The 21,446-nt window shown below is 39.3% G+C and overlaps 1 protein-coding gene across 1 annotated transcript in view; it reads left to right on the top strand.

Moving 5' to 3' along the window:
• Positions 1-2,786: 2,786 nt before the first annotated feature.
• Positions 2,787-21,446, top strand: part of OTUD4 (OTU deubiquitinase 4) — a 44,599-nt gene continuing 25,939 nt past the window's right edge. The window contains exons 1-6 of the mRNA XM_087816500.1: positions 2,787-2,945; positions 8,251-8,334; positions 11,403-11,453; positions 16,956-17,002; positions 17,916-17,988; positions 19,497-19,578. Coding sequence (XP_087672626.1) covers positions 2,787-2,945; positions 8,251-8,334; positions 11,403-11,453; positions 16,956-17,002; positions 17,916-17,988; positions 19,497-19,578 — 496 coding nt within the window. The remainder of the gene's footprint in view (positions 2,946-8,250; positions 8,335-11,402; positions 11,454-16,955; positions 17,003-17,915; positions 17,989-19,496; positions 19,579-21,446) is intronic.

Below are 21,446 nucleotides of genomic sequence, written 5' to 3'. Positions count from 1 at the left end.
TCATTAATTAAATATTTGCAATGGGAAATAAAGACACTGCAGAATTAAGGATATATTTGGTTTTCTTTTCTTGTCAAAATATTTTAAATGAATTTGGGGGCTTTAGAAGATGGTGATATTACTTTATTAAAAATATGGAAGCATATTTAAATAAGATTAAAATATAGATAAGCCTTAAAATACAAAATATACTTGAAACATTATTTGCCACCCACAATGAAGTTATTGTGCATATGAAAGTAAGCGACCTTTTATTTGAATGATTTCAAAAAATTAAAGCAATGTTATCATGAACTTTTCAATTACAAGACATGGGTTCATAAACTTTCAAATGTGAAGCCCCTGGAAAAGTTTCTAATACACCCTCAAGATATTAAGCAATGCAATCTTAGCATGATATAATACAGTATATTTCCCATAAATACACACTGAATGGGATTAGCTTCAGAAATTCTTATTGAATATTAAAATAAATGTTAGGCAAGGCATGGTTTTCTTGGCATATCAGAAAGTCTGTTGCTTGTAAAATGAACACTATAGGATATACTCATTTGAGGAATTCAATATTTAAGCTCCATGGTTCAGATGTTACTTTGCTTCGAATTCTGTGGGTTTAAAGGGCAAGCCATGTTATTATAGGTAGTGGCAAATCCCAGTAATTCTTTTGGAGTGGAATGAGAAGTATATGCAATGTAAATATTTTTGAAGAAAAGCAACAGGTTTGACTTGACACTAGATTTTTCTAAGAGATTCCATAATGTTTATTTCTCTGTAACACGTACAAAATTTAATATTGGGACAAGAAAATTTATTTAGGTCACAATAACTTTTGTATTCTCTAAAAACAGCACAATTGGAAGTAGAATATTTAAACGTTAAGAAATCAAATTGAGCCCAGCCAGGTGTGGCTCAGCGGTTGAGCACTGACCTAGGATACAGGAGATTGGGGTTCGATTCCCAGTCAGGGCACATGCCCGGGTTGCGGGTTCGATCCCCAGTCCCGGGGCGTGCAGGAGGCAGCCGATCAATGATGATTCATCATCGATGTTTCTCTCTCTCTCTCTCCTTTCCTCTCTTAAATCAATAAAGATATATTTAAACCCCCCCCAAAAAAAGAAATCAAATTGAGAAGCTCCAAGGTGAATGAATACATAAGTCACTCACTAATTGCCTGTTCTGAAAGTACCGAAAACTAATTTCTAGAGTTTTCAATAATCTGCGTTGGACTCTCACCCTCTGGCCTGTCTTATCCCCATTCCAGAGCTTCTTTGACCACACGTCTAATCCTACACTAACACCTCACTTTTTCCCTCCCCCCCAACTCCACCTTGGCCTCAGACTGGAGTAAATTTTATGATTAGCCACGTATTTAAAGAATTAGGACATCAGCTGCTGTTGAATTTTAGCAGAATAAAATTCTGGAGTCACAAAAACAGGCTGGGTTCTCAACATAACTCGTCCTTCACCTTCACAGGGTGGGAAGTTGAGCTGGAAGCCTCAAGCTCTGCTGGAAGTCATGGCAAGACCAGCATGTCATCAAGTAATTACATGACGAAATTTTTAAGAAGAAAAAAAAAAATTCTAACATTTTCTGACCCGTGACATCTCTGGGCTGGGGTGCGCAGCTACAGTGGCAGGGTGGACAAAAATGTCGGTGGCAAAGGCATCACCTTCCCACAGCGCTTGGGCTGTACTTCGAATGTCTAATAGGAATCGGGAGCACACGACTGATTTATGGACAGTCCGTGTCGTCCAGCACCGCGCCAGTTCCAGCAGCCTTCGCCCATCAGCTCTGTTTTCTCCTTAAGCCGTTAAAGCCACTTCCATGGAAACGCCAGGAGGAGAGGCCGGGGGGAGGGGTGCAGACAGGTGCGCCCTCTGTTTGGGACTGCACAAAGGGCCGGCCCGGCCGCCGCCGTGTCCCTGGCAACTCCACGCACGCAGGGCGCGCGCACTTCCCGCGGGCCCGCGGCGGAGTGGGCGGCCCAGCTCGTGGCGCGGCGCGCGCAAGTCGCCGCGCGTCGGCTCGCGGATACCCTAGGCCTGCTCTCAGACGCCGGGCCCGGGAAGCGCGAAGCCGGCTCCGGCGGCGCCAGTGCTGTAGGGATTTGTAGTCCGCTTGCCTCCAGGACGCGCGTCTCCGCCAGTCGCCAGCCGACTTCCTGCCGCTGCCAAAACTACACCTCCCGGCATCCTCTCCGCTGTCGGGCCGAAAGCGAAAACAAATTCTGGGCTGCGAGGGAGCTGCCCTCTGCCCGGCTCCCCGCTTCCCCGCCCCTCAGGCGCCCTCCTGCGTGGTGCGGAGACGAAAGGCCGGGTCTTTCTCTTTAGGCTTTTTAGGCTGCGGGTGTGGGGAGCGCGGGGCACGCAGGCCTCTCTTCACCTGAGACGGCCTCCCGCGCGCGCGGGGGCGGGGTTTCCTCGCTTCACCACAGTCGGGACGAGGAAACTTGTGGGGAAAGCGACCCCGGCCCGGTTCCTGGGCACTGCAGTGAGGCCGCCGGGAAGTGACTTCTCACTCTTGGGCTTTCTTTAAATTGCCCCCCGTTCTCCTGGGCGCGGCGGTCCCTCGGAAGGCGGCCGCGTGCGCGCAGCCATGCACTAGGCAGGGCTCCCTTATGCGCGCGGAGAGCGCGGACCGCTGCCTCGGGCCGCTGTCGCCGCCTGCCGCCCGCGGAGCCCGAGTCAGAGCCGCCGCCCGTCCGACGCCGGTGCGCAAAGGAGCCGGCGACGCTGCCATGTGGGGCTAACCCGCGCCACGCCTGGCCTGCAGCGGGACCGGCAACATGGAGGCGGCCGTCGGCGCCCCCGACGGCGGGGACCAGGGCGGCGCGGGGCCCCGCGAGGACGCGACGCCCATGGACGCTTATCTGCGGAAACTGGGCTTGTATCGGAAATTGGTCGCCAAGGACGGGTCCTGCCTGTTCCGGGCGGTGGCGGAGCAGGTAATGGGGCGGGGGGCGGGGGCAGTGGGGCCGGATGGGAAAGCGGCGGCCGGCAGCTGTCCGGGCGGCCCGGGTCCGGGGCTGCGCGTGGCCCCGCCGTCGTCACAGCCGCCCATTGTAACGCCGGAGTGGGACGCTGTCCTGGGTCTGGAAGCTGTAAATCGAAACTTAAAACCCCGTAAATTAACTGGGTGTTGTCCCTCCTGGTGAAGAGGTAATGAGTTGAAGGCAACCTGTGAGGCCTGCAGAGAGCATGCACAGTTGATCGATTGCTGGGGACTTGGCGAAATAATATTTTTCCGTTCTGTTCCGCATGCACCTTCTCTTCGTTTTATAAGCAGAGCATTCACACCAGTAAACCAAATGTTTACTAGAGGAGGTGGTGCACCAGACTTTATTCGTAGAACATTTTTTCTACTACCGGACTTTGGAATGTGGGGTAGTGAAGCCCGCCGTTGTCCACTTGAATCAAGAGGGGGGAAAAATGTGCAGTTAGGGAAAGCCAGCCTTTTAAAAATACAGACTGTTTTAAAAGACTTGTCTTAGAGTAGGTTCCACACTTTATTTTGCTTTGCAAGACAGTGTAGGTATACTAAAGATACTTTTTAAAGAAGTCTCTTTGGTGTTGGTAGTAGGAAGGATATAACTGGGGGTGGTTTAGGCCCTTCTTGACCGAATTTTCCCGATAATGGGGTCAAAATCACGTTCTAACACAGTTGCTTAGGAAGTCGTTTCTGATTTTTTGGGGGGTAAGAGAGCTTATTCCGTGTTATATAACACTGTGTGGCTGGTAGGTATGCAGTTACCAAAATCCATCCTATATTGAAAATAGCTGCTAAAATAGTTGGATAAAAGTTTTACGTTACTGCCCTGGTGTGTATTTCATACCTATCACAGTTTGCTTTCCTTTCCGCTTAAGATTCACTCCTCCCCTCTGTGGAGTTTTTTATGTTTCTGTTTTTCTCACCTGCCTTGAGTGCTAAATACTAAATAGCTTTCAAAATTTTTGTTTGTGAGTAAATGTTTTACTTAACAGCTGTAGACTGTTCTATTGTCATTTTTTTCAGCGTCAAAAGGCCATCCATTTATTTTCCAAAGGTCCTCTCCACATCAGTAGCATGAAGTCTTTTTTTAAAACAAGAAATTGATTTAACTGGTACACACCTTTGCATTAGGTTGCAGGCATTGTCATTCAAACATTCTTAAAGCTTCCCAAATCAAGCTCTGCCTTTTTCAGTTCATTAGATTTCTCTCATTTTTAGAAATTTAGGATGTTCTAATGTTGCTGTGGGATATGTTTACACACCCTCACCCCAGTCTCTTTACTATTAGTAGTAAGTAAACAGTCTGTCCCATTTTTGAATTTTACAAATCTCCATCTGTCCTGCTTCCTCTGCCTCAGCCTCCCTAAACTCCTCAGCACCTCCAGAAGCAGAGAGAAGAGGTGGAAGTATATTACATATACTGTTAGCTCTAGTGAGAATTTGGTAAGGATGGAGGTAGAAACCAATAGAAATAAGGGAAGTATGGCTCTTATTTGGAGTTGAATTATCCAGATCTTGGTTTATATTGAAGCAGAAAGGTGTGTCTCATTTCAGTATTCCATGCCATAGATAATTGGTGAACTTGATTATACAGAAACCTCTTATCTATTTTGTAGTGGGATCTACTTTTTTAAGTAGAAAGGGGCATCAGCTAGTTGTACTAAGAGCTAATTTCTAACAGATAAATCCCATTACAACAAGATACAATGAAATGTTAAGTTAGGCATAAGGGAATATCCCCTCCATTTATGTGAGTCTGATTTTTAGTATACTGAGTTTAGGAAGCTTAACACCATGAATTTTCGGGAAAGGTCGGTTCTTAGCAGACATGGGCTAAGTGGGGACCCTTCATGGCCAAAGGCAAAATATGAGTGCGGGGATGGGGGCAAGGGAAGTAGCACCAACCTCAGTCTTCCTTTTAAAAATATGTACAAAGGATTTAATTTTTTGCCAGCATTTTCTCCAATATAAAAATAATTTATCATTTCTAAGGAGTCAGTAAGTAATCTAAATGGCAGTCTTTGGGTGGGGGTGGACTTGAATTAGGAGTAGTAGTCTTTCCCTCCAAATTACCTGATTTAGATAGGCCCTTCATTTTTTACACTTCTGGACGTGGGCCTGCAGGAGGCCTGACCTGAATCAGCTTTGTGGCTATGGAGCTAAAAATAGGGCGCTCTTAGAGGACTTGCTAAAGCAGTATATCTCAGTCTTTCCCAGTGTTTATCACTATCTTGTCCCAAGTAAAAATGGAAAGGCCTCCTATTTCTAGCTTATTTTCATGTATGTAATAATTTGCAAAGATATTTGTCATTTCAAATCTTCCTGAGTGGACTTTAACTTGCACTATATTACACTTTTTAAATAGTTGTCATGTAATCTTGCTTCTCTTACCGTGCTTGGCTTTGTAAAGCACCAGCACCCAACACATTATGGAGGTTGGCTTACAGTTTTGCTTCTAGGTAACAGGTTCAGATTTCATGTGCTAATAAAATCTTTGTTAAAAGGAGAAAAAACAGTATGCCTACCATTGTTTTTTATGGAAAATAGGCTTTATTCACTTATGTCTGCCACCTGTTGCTAGGTAAATTGCATTAAGACTAGCTTCACTTTGCTAACTGCAGGAAGCCCTATCAAATAACACTACAGTTTACTCAAATTAATAATACCTTGATTCAGAATGGTGTCTGCTCTAGCTTCTGTGAAGTGTTGTTAACTGTCATTTGTTAACATTGGCAAAAAAACTGTGTGGTGGTTATTTTTATATATGGACAGTTGTTCTAGTGTGGGATGCTTGCAGTATATAAGGATGCTTTTTTCCCTCTTAAAAATATATTTTTATTGATTTTAGAGAGAGGAAGGGAGAGGGAGAGAGAGATAAGAGACGACCATTGATCTGCTGCCTCCTGCAAGCCCACTACTGGGGATCTAGCCCAAAGCCTGGGAATGTGCCCTGACCAGAATCAAACTGTTCATAGGTCAACGCTCAACCACTGAGACATGCCAGCCGTGCAATAAGGATGCTTTTTAATAGTTCCAGGACAGCAACGCAGGTATACTCTGTTAAGCTGAAAATTAGCTGCTATACTAAAAACAAACTCATTGCTAACCTCAGATAATGCATCTTTAGTATATCTCAATGTAAAGGGACATACTAGCTGTCCAGACCATTATGCCTCTGGTTCTGTGGATATAAATGAGTCTTGGCTGTTATCCTAAGATACCTGTAAAATGTGCAGCTGGAGCCTCCCTTTTCCTGCTCACTGTGAACATAAGGGAGAATCACTTGATTGGAGCTGTAACTTTTTAAAATATAGTTGGCATACAATATTATGTGAGCTATATTAGTTACAATGTAGTAATTCTACATTTTTAAACCTTACAGTGTGATTGCCCCACTAATTCTAATATCTGTCACCATGTAAACTCACCACAATATTACTATATTCCCCTTCATCTTTTTACCCAATCCCCCATCTCCTTCCCCTCTGGCAACCATCCCTTTGGTCTCTGTTTCTATGGTCTGTTTTGTTGACTTTGTTTTTTTATATTCCACATATTTTATATTTCGTATAAGTGAAACTACTCTACAGTATTTGTCTTTTTTTGGTCTGACTTATTTTACTTAGCATAAGTACTCTATAGACCCATCCATGTAATTGATAAGGCAAGATTTTATTCTTTTTTATTGCTGCATAATATTCCATTGTGTGTGTATGTATATGCCCACCACATCATCTTTATCCATTCTTCTATGTATGGACACTTGGGCTGCTTCCATATCTTGGCTATTGTAAATAATGCTGCCGTGAACATGGGGGGTGCATATATCTTTTTGAATTAGTGTTTTTGTTTTCTATGGATAAATACCCAGAAGTGTAATTTCTGGGTTGTATGGTAGTTCTATTTTTAGTGTTTTGAGGAGTTTCCTTACTGTTTTCCATAGTGGCTGCACCAGTTTGCAGTCCCACCAACAATGCACCATGGTTCCCTTTTCTCCACATCCTCACCAACACATGTTATTTGTTGACTTTTTGATAATAGCCATTCTGACTGGTGTAAGGTAGTATGTCATTGTGGTTTTGATTTGCATTTCCATGATGATTAGTGATGTTGAGCATTGTTTGGCGTCTATTGGCCATTTGTATGTCTTGCTTCGAAAAATGTTTTTCATGTCCTGTGCCCATTTTTTGATTGATTGTTTTTTTTTGTTAATGAGTTTTATGAGTTTTCCTATAGGATACCAGGAATACCTTCATTTGTGACACCTAGTAATAGAAAATAAGTTAAAGTACTGGAGGCTAGCCAAAGGGTTCCTAAGCATTTGATGATAGTTTATTTGAAACCAAAGCTTTGGAATTTTAGTAAGAGACAAAAGGCCAATAAATTATCCTTTTGTTAATTAGTTTTTAATTAAAGAACACAGAGGCTACAAAGTAAAAGGATTTGCTTCATCTTTATAGTGTGGCTTATTTCAGGCTGTGCTTTAAGATTTTGGGCATAGCCTGGCCAGCATGGCTCAGTGGTTAAGCACTGACCTCTGATCCAGGAGATCCTGGTTGGGTTCCCCAGTCAGGGCACCAGCCCCAGGTTGTGGGCTCGATCCCTGGTAGGGGGCGTGCAGGAGGCAGCCAGTAAATCACTCTCTCATCATTGGTGTTTCTCTCTCCTTTTCTCTCTCTTGAGTTAATAAAGACATTAAAAAAAAGATTTGGGGCATAAGAGCAAGTATCAAGGCTGTTGGGATCACAACACAGCAGCATGTTTGCATCGTGTGTGTTCTTTCAAGAGTCCTGTAAGGATTTAAGAATGAGTTCCTTAATTTTTTTGAAACCACAGTAGGCTTAAATTTCTACATAAGGAAGTAATTTAAAATGCATAGGGTGAAACTAAGCACTGTGTAGCAGGGATTGTGTTAAGTCCTGTTTTGTGAAAAGCAAAGCTATAGTAGAGGGCTGGCCGAGAGAAGAAAGTGTCTTAGGTTTACAAAGATTTTTCTCAAAGGAGTGATTTCAGTGACCTAAAGGACGAATGGTAATAAGCTCTTTATAGAATGGCATCTGGCTTAGGAAGTACTACTGTTTGTATTTGTCATGTCATCTTTGTGATTAGAGGAAGAAGTGGAAATGAATAAAGATCTAGAAATTATAGAAAGACAAATGATGTGTTTATTGGTTGTGAGGTTATTTTGGGTGTGAAAGAAGGCACTAGTTAAAATCTTATTTTAACAAAATGCTTAATAGTGTGTTCCTTTCTCTTTTTAGGTATTGCACTCTCAGTCTCGCCATGTTGAAGTCAGAATGGCCTGTATTCACTATCTTCGAGAGAACAGAGAGAAATTTGAAGAGGTAATTTGTAATTTTAAACATGTAATAACGTCTCGACTTGGATTTATAGTTCACCCTTTAGAAGTGGTCCAGTGGGAATTTCTCAGGATGGATCTTAATGTGGGCTCTGAAAATCCCCTGTATAAAAAAGGATTGCTTTAGTGAATTTAAATCCACTTACATTCATTTGTGATAGTTTTTATAACATTTCGTGGTATTCATTTATTCAGACATTTGGAAAGCTTCTATGACAGATAAGACACTGAGCTGTGGAGTATAGAGGGTGTCTTGGGCAGGATCCTTGCATATTAAGAATGAGTTTTGTTCAGTTGGTGTTGCTCAGTGGTTGAGCATTGACCCATGCACCAAAAGGTCACTGATTTGATTCCTGGTCAGTGCACATGCCGGAGTTTTGGGCACAATCCCCACTAGGGGGCGTGCAGGAGGCAAGCTCATGTTTCTATCTCCCTTCTCCCTCTCCCTTCCTCTCTAAAAATCAATAAAAATATTACAAAAAAAAGAGAGTTTTGTCTGGCATGGTCAAGGAATTAGGTGTTCTGGTTAATAGAGTTTTTTGTGATTTGTAATCCCCCATGAATTAAAAAAATTCATACCGAGTGTTTTATCAAAAGGCATTTATAGATTTTTAATTATCAGGGTTCGTCATTGTTAATTATATAATACAACACTGTAATTATGTAAATAATGATTAATAGTTAATAGAATGTTATAGAACACCTTACTGGAATTTTCTCAAGTAGTATGTAGTAGGCTGTGAAATATGACAGTGACCCAGTCTCATTTTTTTAAATATGTTTTTATTGATTTTAGAGAGAGGAAGGGAGAGAGAGAGAGAAACATTGATGAGAGAGAATCATCGATAGGCTGCCTCCTGCACACCCCCTACGGGAGATCTAGCCTGCAACCCTGGCATGTGACCTGACTGGGAATTGAACTGTGACCGCTTGGTTCATGGATTGACACTCAACCACTGAGCAACGCTTGCCAAACAACCTATTTTTATTTTACATTGAAAGCCTTATAAGATTTACCTAGAATTAAGTCATCTGAAAATTTTCAATGGTATTTTCCTGTTGACTGCCAAAAAAATTGGCATTTTGCAATTAACTCCATTCTGAGACTTAATAGATAAATGATTCTTAGTTTGGATGTGCTCTTGGGTTGGTGTTCCTATATTCAAACAAAATATTATTACTGATGACATTTTTCTGGGTGCCATGTTATAAGATGGACAGTAATACATTAATACATTTCAGGAAGGTTAGTTACCTACTTGATCCGGAGATCTGAAGACAACAAAAAGAAAACTGGTAATGAGGAGGCTAGATAGAGTATTAGGGGGTGGTGGAGAAGAGGTGAGCAGATGGAGTGGTCTTTAAGTATTTGAAGAAATTACAGATGAGTTAGTCATTATTATTGGCCCTAAAGGGTAAAACTCTGTTGACAATAATGGAAATTGCTAACACTGGTTGAGTACTTACTATGTGCCAGGCATTATTTTAAATGCTTTGCATATATTTATTTAGCCCTTGTAGTCATATGAGGTATGATTAGAGGTTGAAAGTTACAAAGGGGTACGTTTCACTTTCTTTATAGTAAGTACCTTAATTTCTTTTGGTCAGATGGGAAAAATCTCTTATGGGAAGAGGGGATGGGATGTTTCTTGTGACTGAGAGTGTTCAGTCATAGCCTAGGTGGATGCTTTCTCATTAGAAAGGAGAGTCTTATATTGGATGCAGGCTTGCAGAATACCACTTGGGTCTCTTCCAACTTTAAATGGTTCTGTGGGGTTTTTAAGTCTATAAATAATCACATAATACAGCACAGTTGCCTCTGGTGGGATATTTAAAATATATAGCTATTTATTATAAGTATGGGTTGAAACTTAAGATACTTTTTGGAAATTTGACAGTATCTAATCTATAAAAGAATCTCAATCTTAAAAAAAAATTTCATGGCCATTTAAAAGATTTTTATAGACTGGGGAGTATACTTTAATGTTTTTAAACATATTGCTTTGCTAAAGTGACTGGTACTGTAATTTAAATAAAATTGAATTTGGTGTTTCAGATGGTGTTTTAGAACTCTGTCAATTAAATCAGTGTAATCACTATTAGAAAAACAAAAAATGTTATCACATAGCTTTTTTTTTTTTTTTTAAGATTTTTTTTTATTGATTTTTAGAGAGGAAGGGAGAGGGAGCGACAGAGAGATAAACATCAGTTGGCTGTCTGCTGCATGTCCCCTACTGGGGATCGAGCCCACAGTCCAGGCATGTGCCCTGACTGGGAATCAAACCAGCAACCTTTTGGTGCATGGGATGGTGCCCAAACAACTGAGCCACACCGGCCAGGGCTCACATAGCTTGAACAAACTCTTATGTTAAGGTGACAGTGAAGCAAGTTGTACTAGAAAAATCTTGTTGATTCATCAAAATATCTTTAGCATTGTTAACTCTCATCTGTATTTTTAGTATAACCTAAGGAACAATGACTATTCACACCTGTATTAGTAAACTAATATGTCTTAGCTAATGTATCTGTCTACATTTTCCTCTACACATTAGCCATTACCAAGTTAACCTTAAAGTGCTGCTTTTAACTTGTCATTTCTCTGATCATAATGTCACTTGCAGTGACCTTGAATTGCCTTCTCTTCCTCTTCTGAAAGTCCTTCCTGGGCTCAAGGCTCTCTATAAACAGATGTCCAGTCTGAGTTCCCTCTCACTCTGCTCTCCCCATGAAGTTGTCCTGTTCCTGCTGACCGGGTCACTCCTGTCTGCCCAGCACAGTGTTCTCACTATTTCCACATGCTATATTGTCCTTGTGCCCATCCACATCCTGTCTAGGAAACCTTTCCTGAAGTGTTCCCTTCTTTAAATTCTGTTGTGTGTTTATGATCTTTACTTAATGATTTGTATGTATTTTCATAATTAGAGTATATATGTATATATTTTTCACTATTACTGATGTATCCAAGGTTTGTGTAAGAACTCGGTAATTCACAGTGGACAGGTTCACTGTTGTTTTGATGTATTCCTAATACACTTTTTTCTTTTTCTTTTTCAGTTTATAGAAGGGCCATTTGAAGAGTATTTAAAACGTTTGGAAAACCCACAGGTATGTAGTAATCTTTTAATGTATCTATTTTTTATATATAAGATTAATAGTATAGTGTATGGAAGGGTTACAGTGAGTTACCCTGTTTCTTTATAAACATTTCTTAGTTGCACATTTTGTGCAGCATTTACTTGGAAGACAGTTGGAGCTTTGTGCTATGTACTGTGCACTGGGTGTTTCCTAAGGACAGGGTTGTGGTATCTTTATCTTTGTTATAATGGCATGTGAATGTAGTATAAAAGCTAAAGTAATACTGGTGATGAATTTCAGGATGCTGTATTGGTAGGTGTATGGGGCTTGATGGACAGGGCAAGATTTGATTGCTTCCTCAGGTAACTGAGAAGATAGGTTCTCTTATGGAAGTTCCTTTTCTCATGATCAGCTTGAGAAGGAAACGACTGTAGAGTAAAAGGAGAGCACTTCCCCACCAGGTCCCACTGCTACACTTGAAGTTAAAACAATTTTTTTTCCTGCTTACAAAACTGAATGCCACGTAGAATGCCATGTAGAATGTTCCATCGTTTCTAGAGGTAATTACTGTTAAGTTTCACGTTCGCAAAGGAAGAAGCTAAGAATAGGAGTCAGGTAGGGAGGGAAGGGAATAGTAGTAACACAAGATCGGAGTGTTTGATCAATGACTGGTATCTCAGTTTGCTTCCCTAACATTAATTTGAGTGCTTGCTGCAGGCCAAGAGAATTGCCTGGGGATGCAGAGGTAACTGGGATTTAGATGCTGTTTCCAGGAGTTTCCTTGTGGCGGGGAAGACTAATACAAGTGAGAAAGTACATGTGCCATAAGAAGGACAGGTATGATGATATAGGCATTCAGAGTTTTATTTCCAGCTGGGGAGGCAGAGCAAGAGTTGGAGAGTGCTGGCATTTGAAGTCTGAATAGATTCTGAATAAGATGCCAGGGGTGAAGGAGATTTCCAGGTAGTGAAAATTCTGAGCAAGGCAGATTCAGAGAGCAGTTCAGTTTTATGGAGCATGGAACATCTGAAAGTAGGAAGTAGTGAGAAGTAAGTCAGAGGACAGGCTGTGGACTAGATCATGGGAGAGCCTTCAGTGATAGGCTCACCAGTTTGGAGCTTACGCTTTAGACCAGCATATCTCAGTGTGAGCTACACAGAATCACCTGAGGTAGTTGTACAGATGTACATTCCCTGCCCTTCATTCCTGATCTGAATCAAAGTCTGTCTGGGGCCTGGGAATCTGGCATTGGGAAGCCTTTCAAGTTTTATGAGGCAGGAAGTGAGTATGTTTTGTTCACTGCAGTGAACCAGAGAACAGTGCCTGGCATTTCTGTTGACTGGGTGGATGAAATAATTTTGTGTTAAGGTGGTTTGGAGGGAGATGGGATGAGAGGCAAAACGATCAATTGCAGTGTTTTTAAGATATTTTTATTTTTTTTTAAATTTTTTTTTAGAGAGAGAAAGGGAGAGGGAGGAGGGGAGAGAGAGAAACATCCATATCAGAGTGGATATCCATTGGCTGCCTTCTGCATGCCCCTTACTGGAGATTGAGCCCACAACCCTGCATGTGCCCTGACTGGGAATCGAACCGGCAACCTTTCGAGCATGGCACCCAACCAACTGAGCCACACCGGCCAGGGCCAATTGCAATGGCTTTAATAAAATTGTTGAATATGTGGAAAAATATGCACGTTATATTAAGTATAAAATAAAAAGGAATAAGTATAGTATTACTCCAGTTTGGGAGACAAATACCCTTTGAAGAACTTTTCTCTGAGTACACGCCTGACCACATTTTATTTTAATTTTTTAAAAAATATATTTTATTGATTTCAGAGAGAGGAAGGGAGAGGGGGAGAGATACATCAATGATGAGAGAGAGTCACTGATCAGGCGCCTCCCGCATGCCCCCTTCTAGGGATGGAGCACACAACCCAGGCATGTGCCCTGACTAGAATTGAACCTCGATCTCCTAGATCATAGGTCGATACTCAACCTCTGAGCCACATTAGCCAGGCTCCTGACCACATTTTAATTTTAGTGATTTCAGCACTGAGTTTTGCCTATATACCATGGTCACAAATTCATTATCCTGAAGTTTATATTTTTTTCTCTTAGTTTATAAGCCTCTTTGAAAGCAAGGATTGTATATTTTATTGCTTTTAGAATTCCCATTGTTATTACCTTTCAATTTGGGATGCCTATTTGATGATCAGTTTATGTATGCTGATTAAATGTTAAATCCATATTGTATTATATGTAATAGAGAGGAAAGATAAACAATAGAATGTTCAAAATTTTAATCTGTAGGTAGTAATATTACTGGTGAATTTTTTTTTTTTCATTTGATACATGCTTGTAGATATTATTGGAGTCAGACTTGTAGAAATACAAGTCACACAGTTAACACATTTTAGTGTCTGTCATGTCCTTGGACGCTAGAAACCATGGAGAAAGGACATGTGAACAGACATCAAGATTCTTTCACTTGAGCCCAGCCGGTCTGGCTCAGTGATTGAGTGTCAACCTATAAACCAGGAGGAGGTGAGGGTTCGATTCCCAGTCAGGGCACATGTCCAGGTTGTGGGCTTGTTCCCCAGTAGGGGGTGTGCAGGAAGCAGCCGATCAATGACTCTCTCTCATCATTAATTTTTCTATCTCTCCCTCTCCTTTTCTGCCTCTGAAATCAATAAAAAAATACTAAAAAAAATTCTTTCACTTGATCTAAGGAAACTGTAACCTAAATAAGAATTTGTAAGTAAATCATGTATGTGCTACTGGTGATTTTTATTCCCTTTATGGAAAATAAAGGAAATTACAAAAGCCATATATTTTTTAATCAGAAAAACTCCACCATGTTATTTTACAGTAATCTTTGTGCGGCAGTTTAGGCACTTGGCGGTCTGAGAAAGTATAGACATAATGGGAATGGAGAGAAGGGAATAGAGAGGAGGTGAGGTAGCGTTAATTGAACTGAGACTGATTTGGGAATCTGGGAGAGGAAGGGCAGAAGGAGGCACTTGCCCTCTGCTGTGTTTTGAGCAGAGGACAAGTGCCTCCTTTCTAGGGTTCTGGATGTCCAGGTCTTTTAATTCTTATGACTGCTCCCTCCATCTGATCAAACTTCTCCAAATGTTTTAGGTTCCTTCTGAATAGCTATTTATTTTTTGTTATTAGCAACAAATACTTATATCTTCATTTCCTTTCTTTCTCAATATATGGGATGTATAAAATGAAAAATATATATAGTTGATGGATAAACTCCATTGCTTCATCCAATTCTTATCCTTTTACTTAAAAAACCAGTGGAGCATTTTGAACATTTCTCAAGCTTTTTGCAAGAATATATTTTAGTCAGCTTTAATGAGGTAAAATTGACATACAATACAATTTACCAGTTTTAAGTGTATAATTTGATGAGATTTGACAGATGTATACATTGTGTAACCACCAGCACAAACATTTCTGTCACTCCAAAAAGTTCTTTCTGCTCTTCTGCACTTAATTTTCGTCTCCTACCCCCTCAGCAACCACTGATCTGATTTCAAGTTTTGTTTTTACTAGACTCTTAGAAATGGAATGGTACAGTTTGTAGTTTAATATGTCTGGCCTCTTATACCTAACATAATGGAAACACTGAGATTCATCCATGTTGTGTGTATTAGTAGTAGTTTCTTTTTATTGCTGAGATTGCATTACATGGATGTACAATTTGGTTATACATTTTCCAGTTGATGTTTTTTTGGGTTCTCTTCAGTTTTGGGTTGTTACTATTAAAGCTGTTAAGAACATTTGCTTATAAGTCTTTATGTGGACATATGGTTTTTTCCCCTCTGGGATTAATACCTAGGTGTGGAATTGGTGGGCCATATGGTAAATGTATGTTTAACTTAATGAGAAACTGCCAAACTATTTTCCAAAGTGGCTGTGCCATTTTTTTTAAATTTTTTTTCGGCTGTGCCATTTTTGTTTTTCATTAGCAATATATGGGAATTCCAATTGCTCTACATCTTCATCAACACTCGGTATTGAGCTACAATTTAAAATCGTAGCTTAAGTTTTAGTGGTTGTACAAGGCTATCTCCTTGAGATTTTAATGCATTTCTCTGATAATGTCGAGCTTCTTTTTATGTGCTTATTTGCCATCCACATATCTTCATTGGTAAAGTGTCTGTTCATAAATTTAGCTCATTATTTATTATGTTTTATTGAGTTATAAGAGTTCTTTATACTAACTATAAGTTCTGTATTGGATATATATTTTGTAAATATTTTCTTCCAATTTGTATCTTGTCTTTTCATTTTCTTAATAGTGTCTTTTAAGGGACAGAAATTTGCTTTTGACTAAGAACATTTAAATATGTGTTTTTGATATAGTATATCTCATTAAACATTTTCCATAATGCTTTCCTCTTACCAACAGTAAGGAAGTATATCAAACATCATAAAAAGTGCTTAAATAAAATTATAGCCTTAATGTGGAAGACAATGAAATGGTAGAACATAAATTTGTTTTTATAATTTAAAATTGACCCTGGTTATGGGAGACAAAAAGATACTGTGATAGCCATTGTTTGCTTAACCAGACTACGGTAGAATTTATTCTGAAGATTAAATACTTATAAAATGGTACATTATTTGAGAGGTATTTTGTTGATACTAGTAGAATAATCTTCCACTTTTAAAAATGATGTGACACATTTTGCATTAAATTAACTTGTGTTTGTGATCTAAGCAGACAGGTTTCAGTGAGGGATTTTGTTTATATCAGCAGGCTGTCGCTTGTAGCAGTTGATGAGAAGCCATGATTGTTAGGTAGAGGCCTATTTTAAGAAATCTATTTTAATATATGGTACCCATTTCATTTTGAATACCAGAGCCAATTTTTAAGAACTATTAAAATGAAAAGTCTCAGGGGGAAAGATTATCCTTGTCTGAGATCATTGTTTAAAATCTTTATCTCAAATTTCTTTTCTTTCAGGGGAAAAGTGGCAGCATTCATTCACAATAACTCATTATTTTTAGTGACTGTTGGTATTAAGTCTTTACTAATGTCACTAGTATAGAATACATTCTTATGGTAAAAGATTTAATATAAAATGAGTGAAAAATCCTTCATTTTCCCTTATCTTGAATTCTGTGTCTCCACTGTCAGTTTAAGATGTATCCTTCCAGTCTTCTTTCTAGGAATTCATGCATAGGTATTACACATACCTTTTTGTTTCTTTTATACAACAGGATTCTTCTACTATGACTTACTTTTTATACTAGTCTGTGGCACACCAAAAAATATGTTTTTTGCTGATCTGGCAAAAAAAATACAGGTATAATTTTGATTCATTCATTTGTGTTGGCTGTTGTCATTTTTTTATTTGACATTCTGAGGTAAAAGAGGTCAGTGCCCCTGACTAAATAGTCAGGTATTGCTTGTTTTAAAAATTCTTGCTGCACGCTGGTTGAAAATCGCTGGTTTAGAGGTATATTGTAAAAAGTATGACACTTATGTGCCATTTTTTTTTCTTTAATACAGGAATGGGTTGGACAGGTGGAAATAAGTGCCCTTTCTCTTATGTACAGGTAAACACTGTAATAACATAATTAAAGTTAGTGGAAAATTAGTGTATTATACTAAACTTGTGAAAATAGCAATTTTATGCCTTGATTGTGAAGCATCTTTTCTAAGTTTTTTGTTGTTGTATGAATTAGATTTTGACATTTAGATATGTCAATGTTTAGAAATTTCAATTCTTAAAGTATTTTTGGAAAGGAGTACAGAAAATTTTCCAGGCCTGTAAACAGTATCATTTATCAACAGTATAGCGAGATGATTTCCTACTTTCTGAAGGCTGGTAGTATTGAATCGTCACTAGAACAGAGGCAAAACACCATATTATCAATTTTACTACTATCACCTAGGTAGAGGAGCAGGTAAATGCTTTCTATTTATTTATTTTATTTATTTTAATCCTCACACAAGGATATTTTTTCCATTGCTTTTCAGAGAGAGTGGAAGGGGGAGAGAGAGAAACGTCGATATGAGAGAGACACATCAATTGCTTGCCTCCCCTACAAGCCCCAAGTGGGGCAAGGGATCGAGCCTGCAACCGACATATGTGCCCTTGGCCGGAATAGAACCCAGGACACTTCAGTCCCTGGGCCGATGCTCTAACTACAGAACCAGACCAGCTAGGGCTCAATATGTCTTTATACATTTCCTCTTTACATTTTCTATGGTTTTGAGGTCTCCTTATATCTGAAGTCACACATATAAGTTATATTTGAAATTTTATTTATTTGGAAAGGTGGTTTTGTAAAGGTATTCTACAACTTAGTTATCCCATTACTGTCTTATGTTTACTGCTATATCTTCAGTGCCTAGACGATTGCTTGGCCATATATTATTAGGCTATGAATGAATGAATGAATGATAGATAAATCTCAATTCATGAAATATATTCCATCAGAAGTAATTTCTAAATGTTATTTTCAGGAAAGATTTTGTAATTTATCGTGAACCAAATGTTTCTCCTTCACAAGTAACTGAAAATAATTTTCCTGAAAAGGTAAGAATTTTTTTCACTGTTTTTAAAAGATTTAAGTAAAATAACTACTCAGTTCCCACCTTGACCTCCTAAGCTATAATTTTAAAGGGATTTTTGGAAATATTTGTGCATGAAGGTTATACATGAGTTGATACAGTGTAGTTCTTGTTAATCATCAAGTCATATTATTTTGTATTTGTTTTCCCCCACAAATCACTGTGTTGAACCCTGTTACAACATTTCACTAAAGGGGAAAAAAAAAAAATGAGATGCTAGTGTATGTAATTAACTAATCTATTACTGTTTTGTGTCAATGTAAACATTAAATAGTAAAATAACTTGTGAAAATAGATTCTGCCATTGCATACAGACATACTTTGGTAATCGTGATATAGTTCCCATTATAAAGATACTTTGCTGGCTAAGTTGTTGTTACCTGTTCAAAGCAGAAACAACTGGAAATTTATGTAAAGTCCAGAAAGAAAAAAACTCAGCTGATTCATTATAAGAAAACTTTGTTTTAATTAGTTGTTTTGGAGTCACCTAGGCCAAGTTGAAGTGTCTTGTTACTATGCTGGTGGTGGTAAGGACGGGGGAAATTGAGTGAAATACTACCTTTATAAGGACTTATGGGTTTCCAAGGTGCTTTGCTCTGGATCTGGCCTTTTTCAGTACATTTATTGGAATATGACATAATCTAAATAAAATCAGCGTGCTTCTCTTTGCATAAGTAATTGACTACTTAGGAAGTACAGTTGACTCTTGAACAACATGAGTTTGAACTGCCTGGGTCCACTTATATGTTGATTTTTTTTCAATAAATATACAATCTGTCTTCCATGTCCCAGGGTGTCACATTTGTGGATTCAATCAACCGCAGACTGAAAACAGTATTTTTGATTTGAGGTTGGAGGTTGGAATCTGCCGATGCAGAGGTCCGATTGTATGCATTTTTCTATACCATTTTATATAAGGGACTTGACCATTCGTGGATTTTGGTATGGGGTGTGTGTTTCCTGGAACCAGTCCCCTGAAGATACTTAGGACTGTAGTTAAGTTTTGGGAGATTCAAAAGTAATACTTGGATTTTTGACTGTGCAGGGGTTGGCACCCCTAACCCCCACATTGTTTAAGGGTTAACTGTACTTGAACTGTAAAGAAGCAGAAAAATTTTACTTTTGATTCTTCCTCTTACAGGTAAGCATTAGTAAAATTTTGGAATATTTTCTATGGTCTCTTAACTCTTGTTCTTTAAGTAGCTGAAATCGTATTGTTTTCATATAACACGCTTGTTTTTTGTTATCCCATAAGCATTCCCCAAGTCATTAAGAACTTTTTGATTTAGTGGCTGTGTAACATTTCAGCATATGGATATGCCATAATTGACTACATTGGAGCTTTAGATTGCTTCTAAAATACTCACTTTCTGTTTGGAAATTATTTACTAGTAATTGAGAGAGAGATAGTCAGTTGCTATGTAAATGTCATGTATGAAGGGCTGAAAGGTGTCTTTTGTTTTTTTCTTTTAGGTATTACTGTGTTTTTCAAATGGAAATCATTATGATATTGTCTATCCCATAAAATATAAGGAGAGCTCTGCTATGTGTCAGTGTAAGTTTCACCCTTGTGTTTATGCAGGAAATTATATTCCCAAGATATCCAGGCTTATTGCACATAAGTCAGGGCACTTTATACTCTGTTCTGTTGTATTAAAAGATATTTCTAGCCCGGCTGGTGTGGCTCAGTGGTTGAGCATCGACCCATGATCCAGGAGATCGAGGTTTGATTCCCAGTCAGGGCACATGCCTGAGTTGTAGGCTTGATCCGCAGCACTGGGACGTGCAGGAGGCAGCTGATCAATGACTCTCTCTCACCATTGATGTTTCTCTCTCTCCCTCTCCCTTCCTCTCTCTGAAATCAATAAAGACATATTAAAAAAAAAAAAAAAAAAGATATTTCTAGCCCTGGCCAGTTTGTTTCATTGATTAGAGTGTTGGCCCATGGACTGAAGGGTCCCAGGTTTGATTCCAGCCAAGGGTACATACCTCGGTTGCAGGCTCGATCTCAAGCCCCAGTCGAGGCATGTGCATGAGGCAGCTAGTCAATACGTCTCTCACATTGATGTTTTTCTGTCTGTCTGCCCCCTCCAGTCCCCCCCCCCCCGAAAAGCAATGGAAAAAATTCCTCCGGTGAGAATTAAAAAAAAGATATTTCTAAAAACCTTAGCTAACCAAAAATATTAATGCCTTCATCTGTTCTAAGTGCACATCACTCATACAAAGCAGTAGTGCTGGGCATGTAACAACTTTTTCCTATTCTTAAGCTAGTGGTGATAAGTAAAGATAATATGTAACGCAAATTTTAAAAATTGATCTGTTTTGAGGTATGAAAGTCTAGCTGTCTGTATCCTGGGTTGTGTCCTTTTCCCTCAGCTAGTCAAAATCTGGACATGTTAGCTTTGGGAAGGATAGTTTATGGAGCCTCCTTTCTTGTACTTCTCAGTGCCTGAAGGTTGGATGATGTCAAGAGTAGAGGAAAGATGGTTGGTCAGAATGGGAATCTCTTAGGAAACTCATTTTTTTTTTTTTTTTTTTAACATATCTTTATTGATTTCAGAGAGAGGAAAGGAGGGGGAGAGAGAGGGGTAGAAACATCAATGATGAGAGAGTCATTGATCAAGCCCGCAACACAGGCATGTGCCCCGACAGGAAATCGAACCCTGATCTCCTGGATCCCAGGTCGATGCTCAACCGCTGAGCCATGCCCGGCCGGGCAGGAAACTCATTGTTGATGAATTCTTAGTGCACTTGTTTTCATAAGGATCACTGAAGTAAAACCAAATGAGAGTCCTAACCTCCATGTGTTGGTAGTTTTGAATATTTGGTAATATATTTCCATGTTTTCTGTTTTTTTGTTTTTTGTTAATTCTTATTCGAGGATATTTTTTCCTAGAGCGAGTGGAAGGGAGAGAGGGAGGGAAACATTGATGTGAGAGAGAGACATCAATAGGTTGCCTCCTACACAGGATTGAACCTGCAACTGAGGTACATGCCCTTGACCAAGAATCGAACCTGAGACCCTTCAATGCTTGGGAGCCACACTGGCCGGGGCCTTTTTTTTTTAAAGCAAAAAAGTGGTCTAAATATGCTGCTTCATTGGTTGCTAAGAATACATTTTATAACTGTTTCTTTTTAGTCCCTTATGAAAAGTTACCCTCTTTCTAGCAATCTTAATGTTTCTTAATGTTTTCCATCCAAGTCTCTTAAGGTTGGGTACATCGTATGGCATCTATAATTCTCAGTTTCCTCATCTGTACAATTAGAATAATTATACCACTGTGTTGGGATTAAATATGAAGATAATGTAAAGGCTTAACACAATGCACGGAGTGTAGTAATTGCTCAGTATGCATGTTTTGCTTTTATTGTCATCATACTTATTACACAGTTGTGATACCTTTTTTGTGTTGTTAGTTTTAA

The sequence above is a fragment of the Miniopterus natalensis genome, chromosome 4 (assembly GCF_054644295.1).
Source record: "Miniopterus natalensis isolate mMinNat1 chromosome 4, mMinNat1.hap1, whole genome shotgun sequence".
NCBI classification, from domain to species: domain Eukaryota; kingdom Metazoa; phylum Chordata; class Mammalia; order Chiroptera; family Miniopteridae; genus Miniopterus; species Miniopterus natalensis.
Note: the sequence above shows the minus strand (reverse complement) of the source record. Positions and strands in the feature narration are given on the sequence as shown.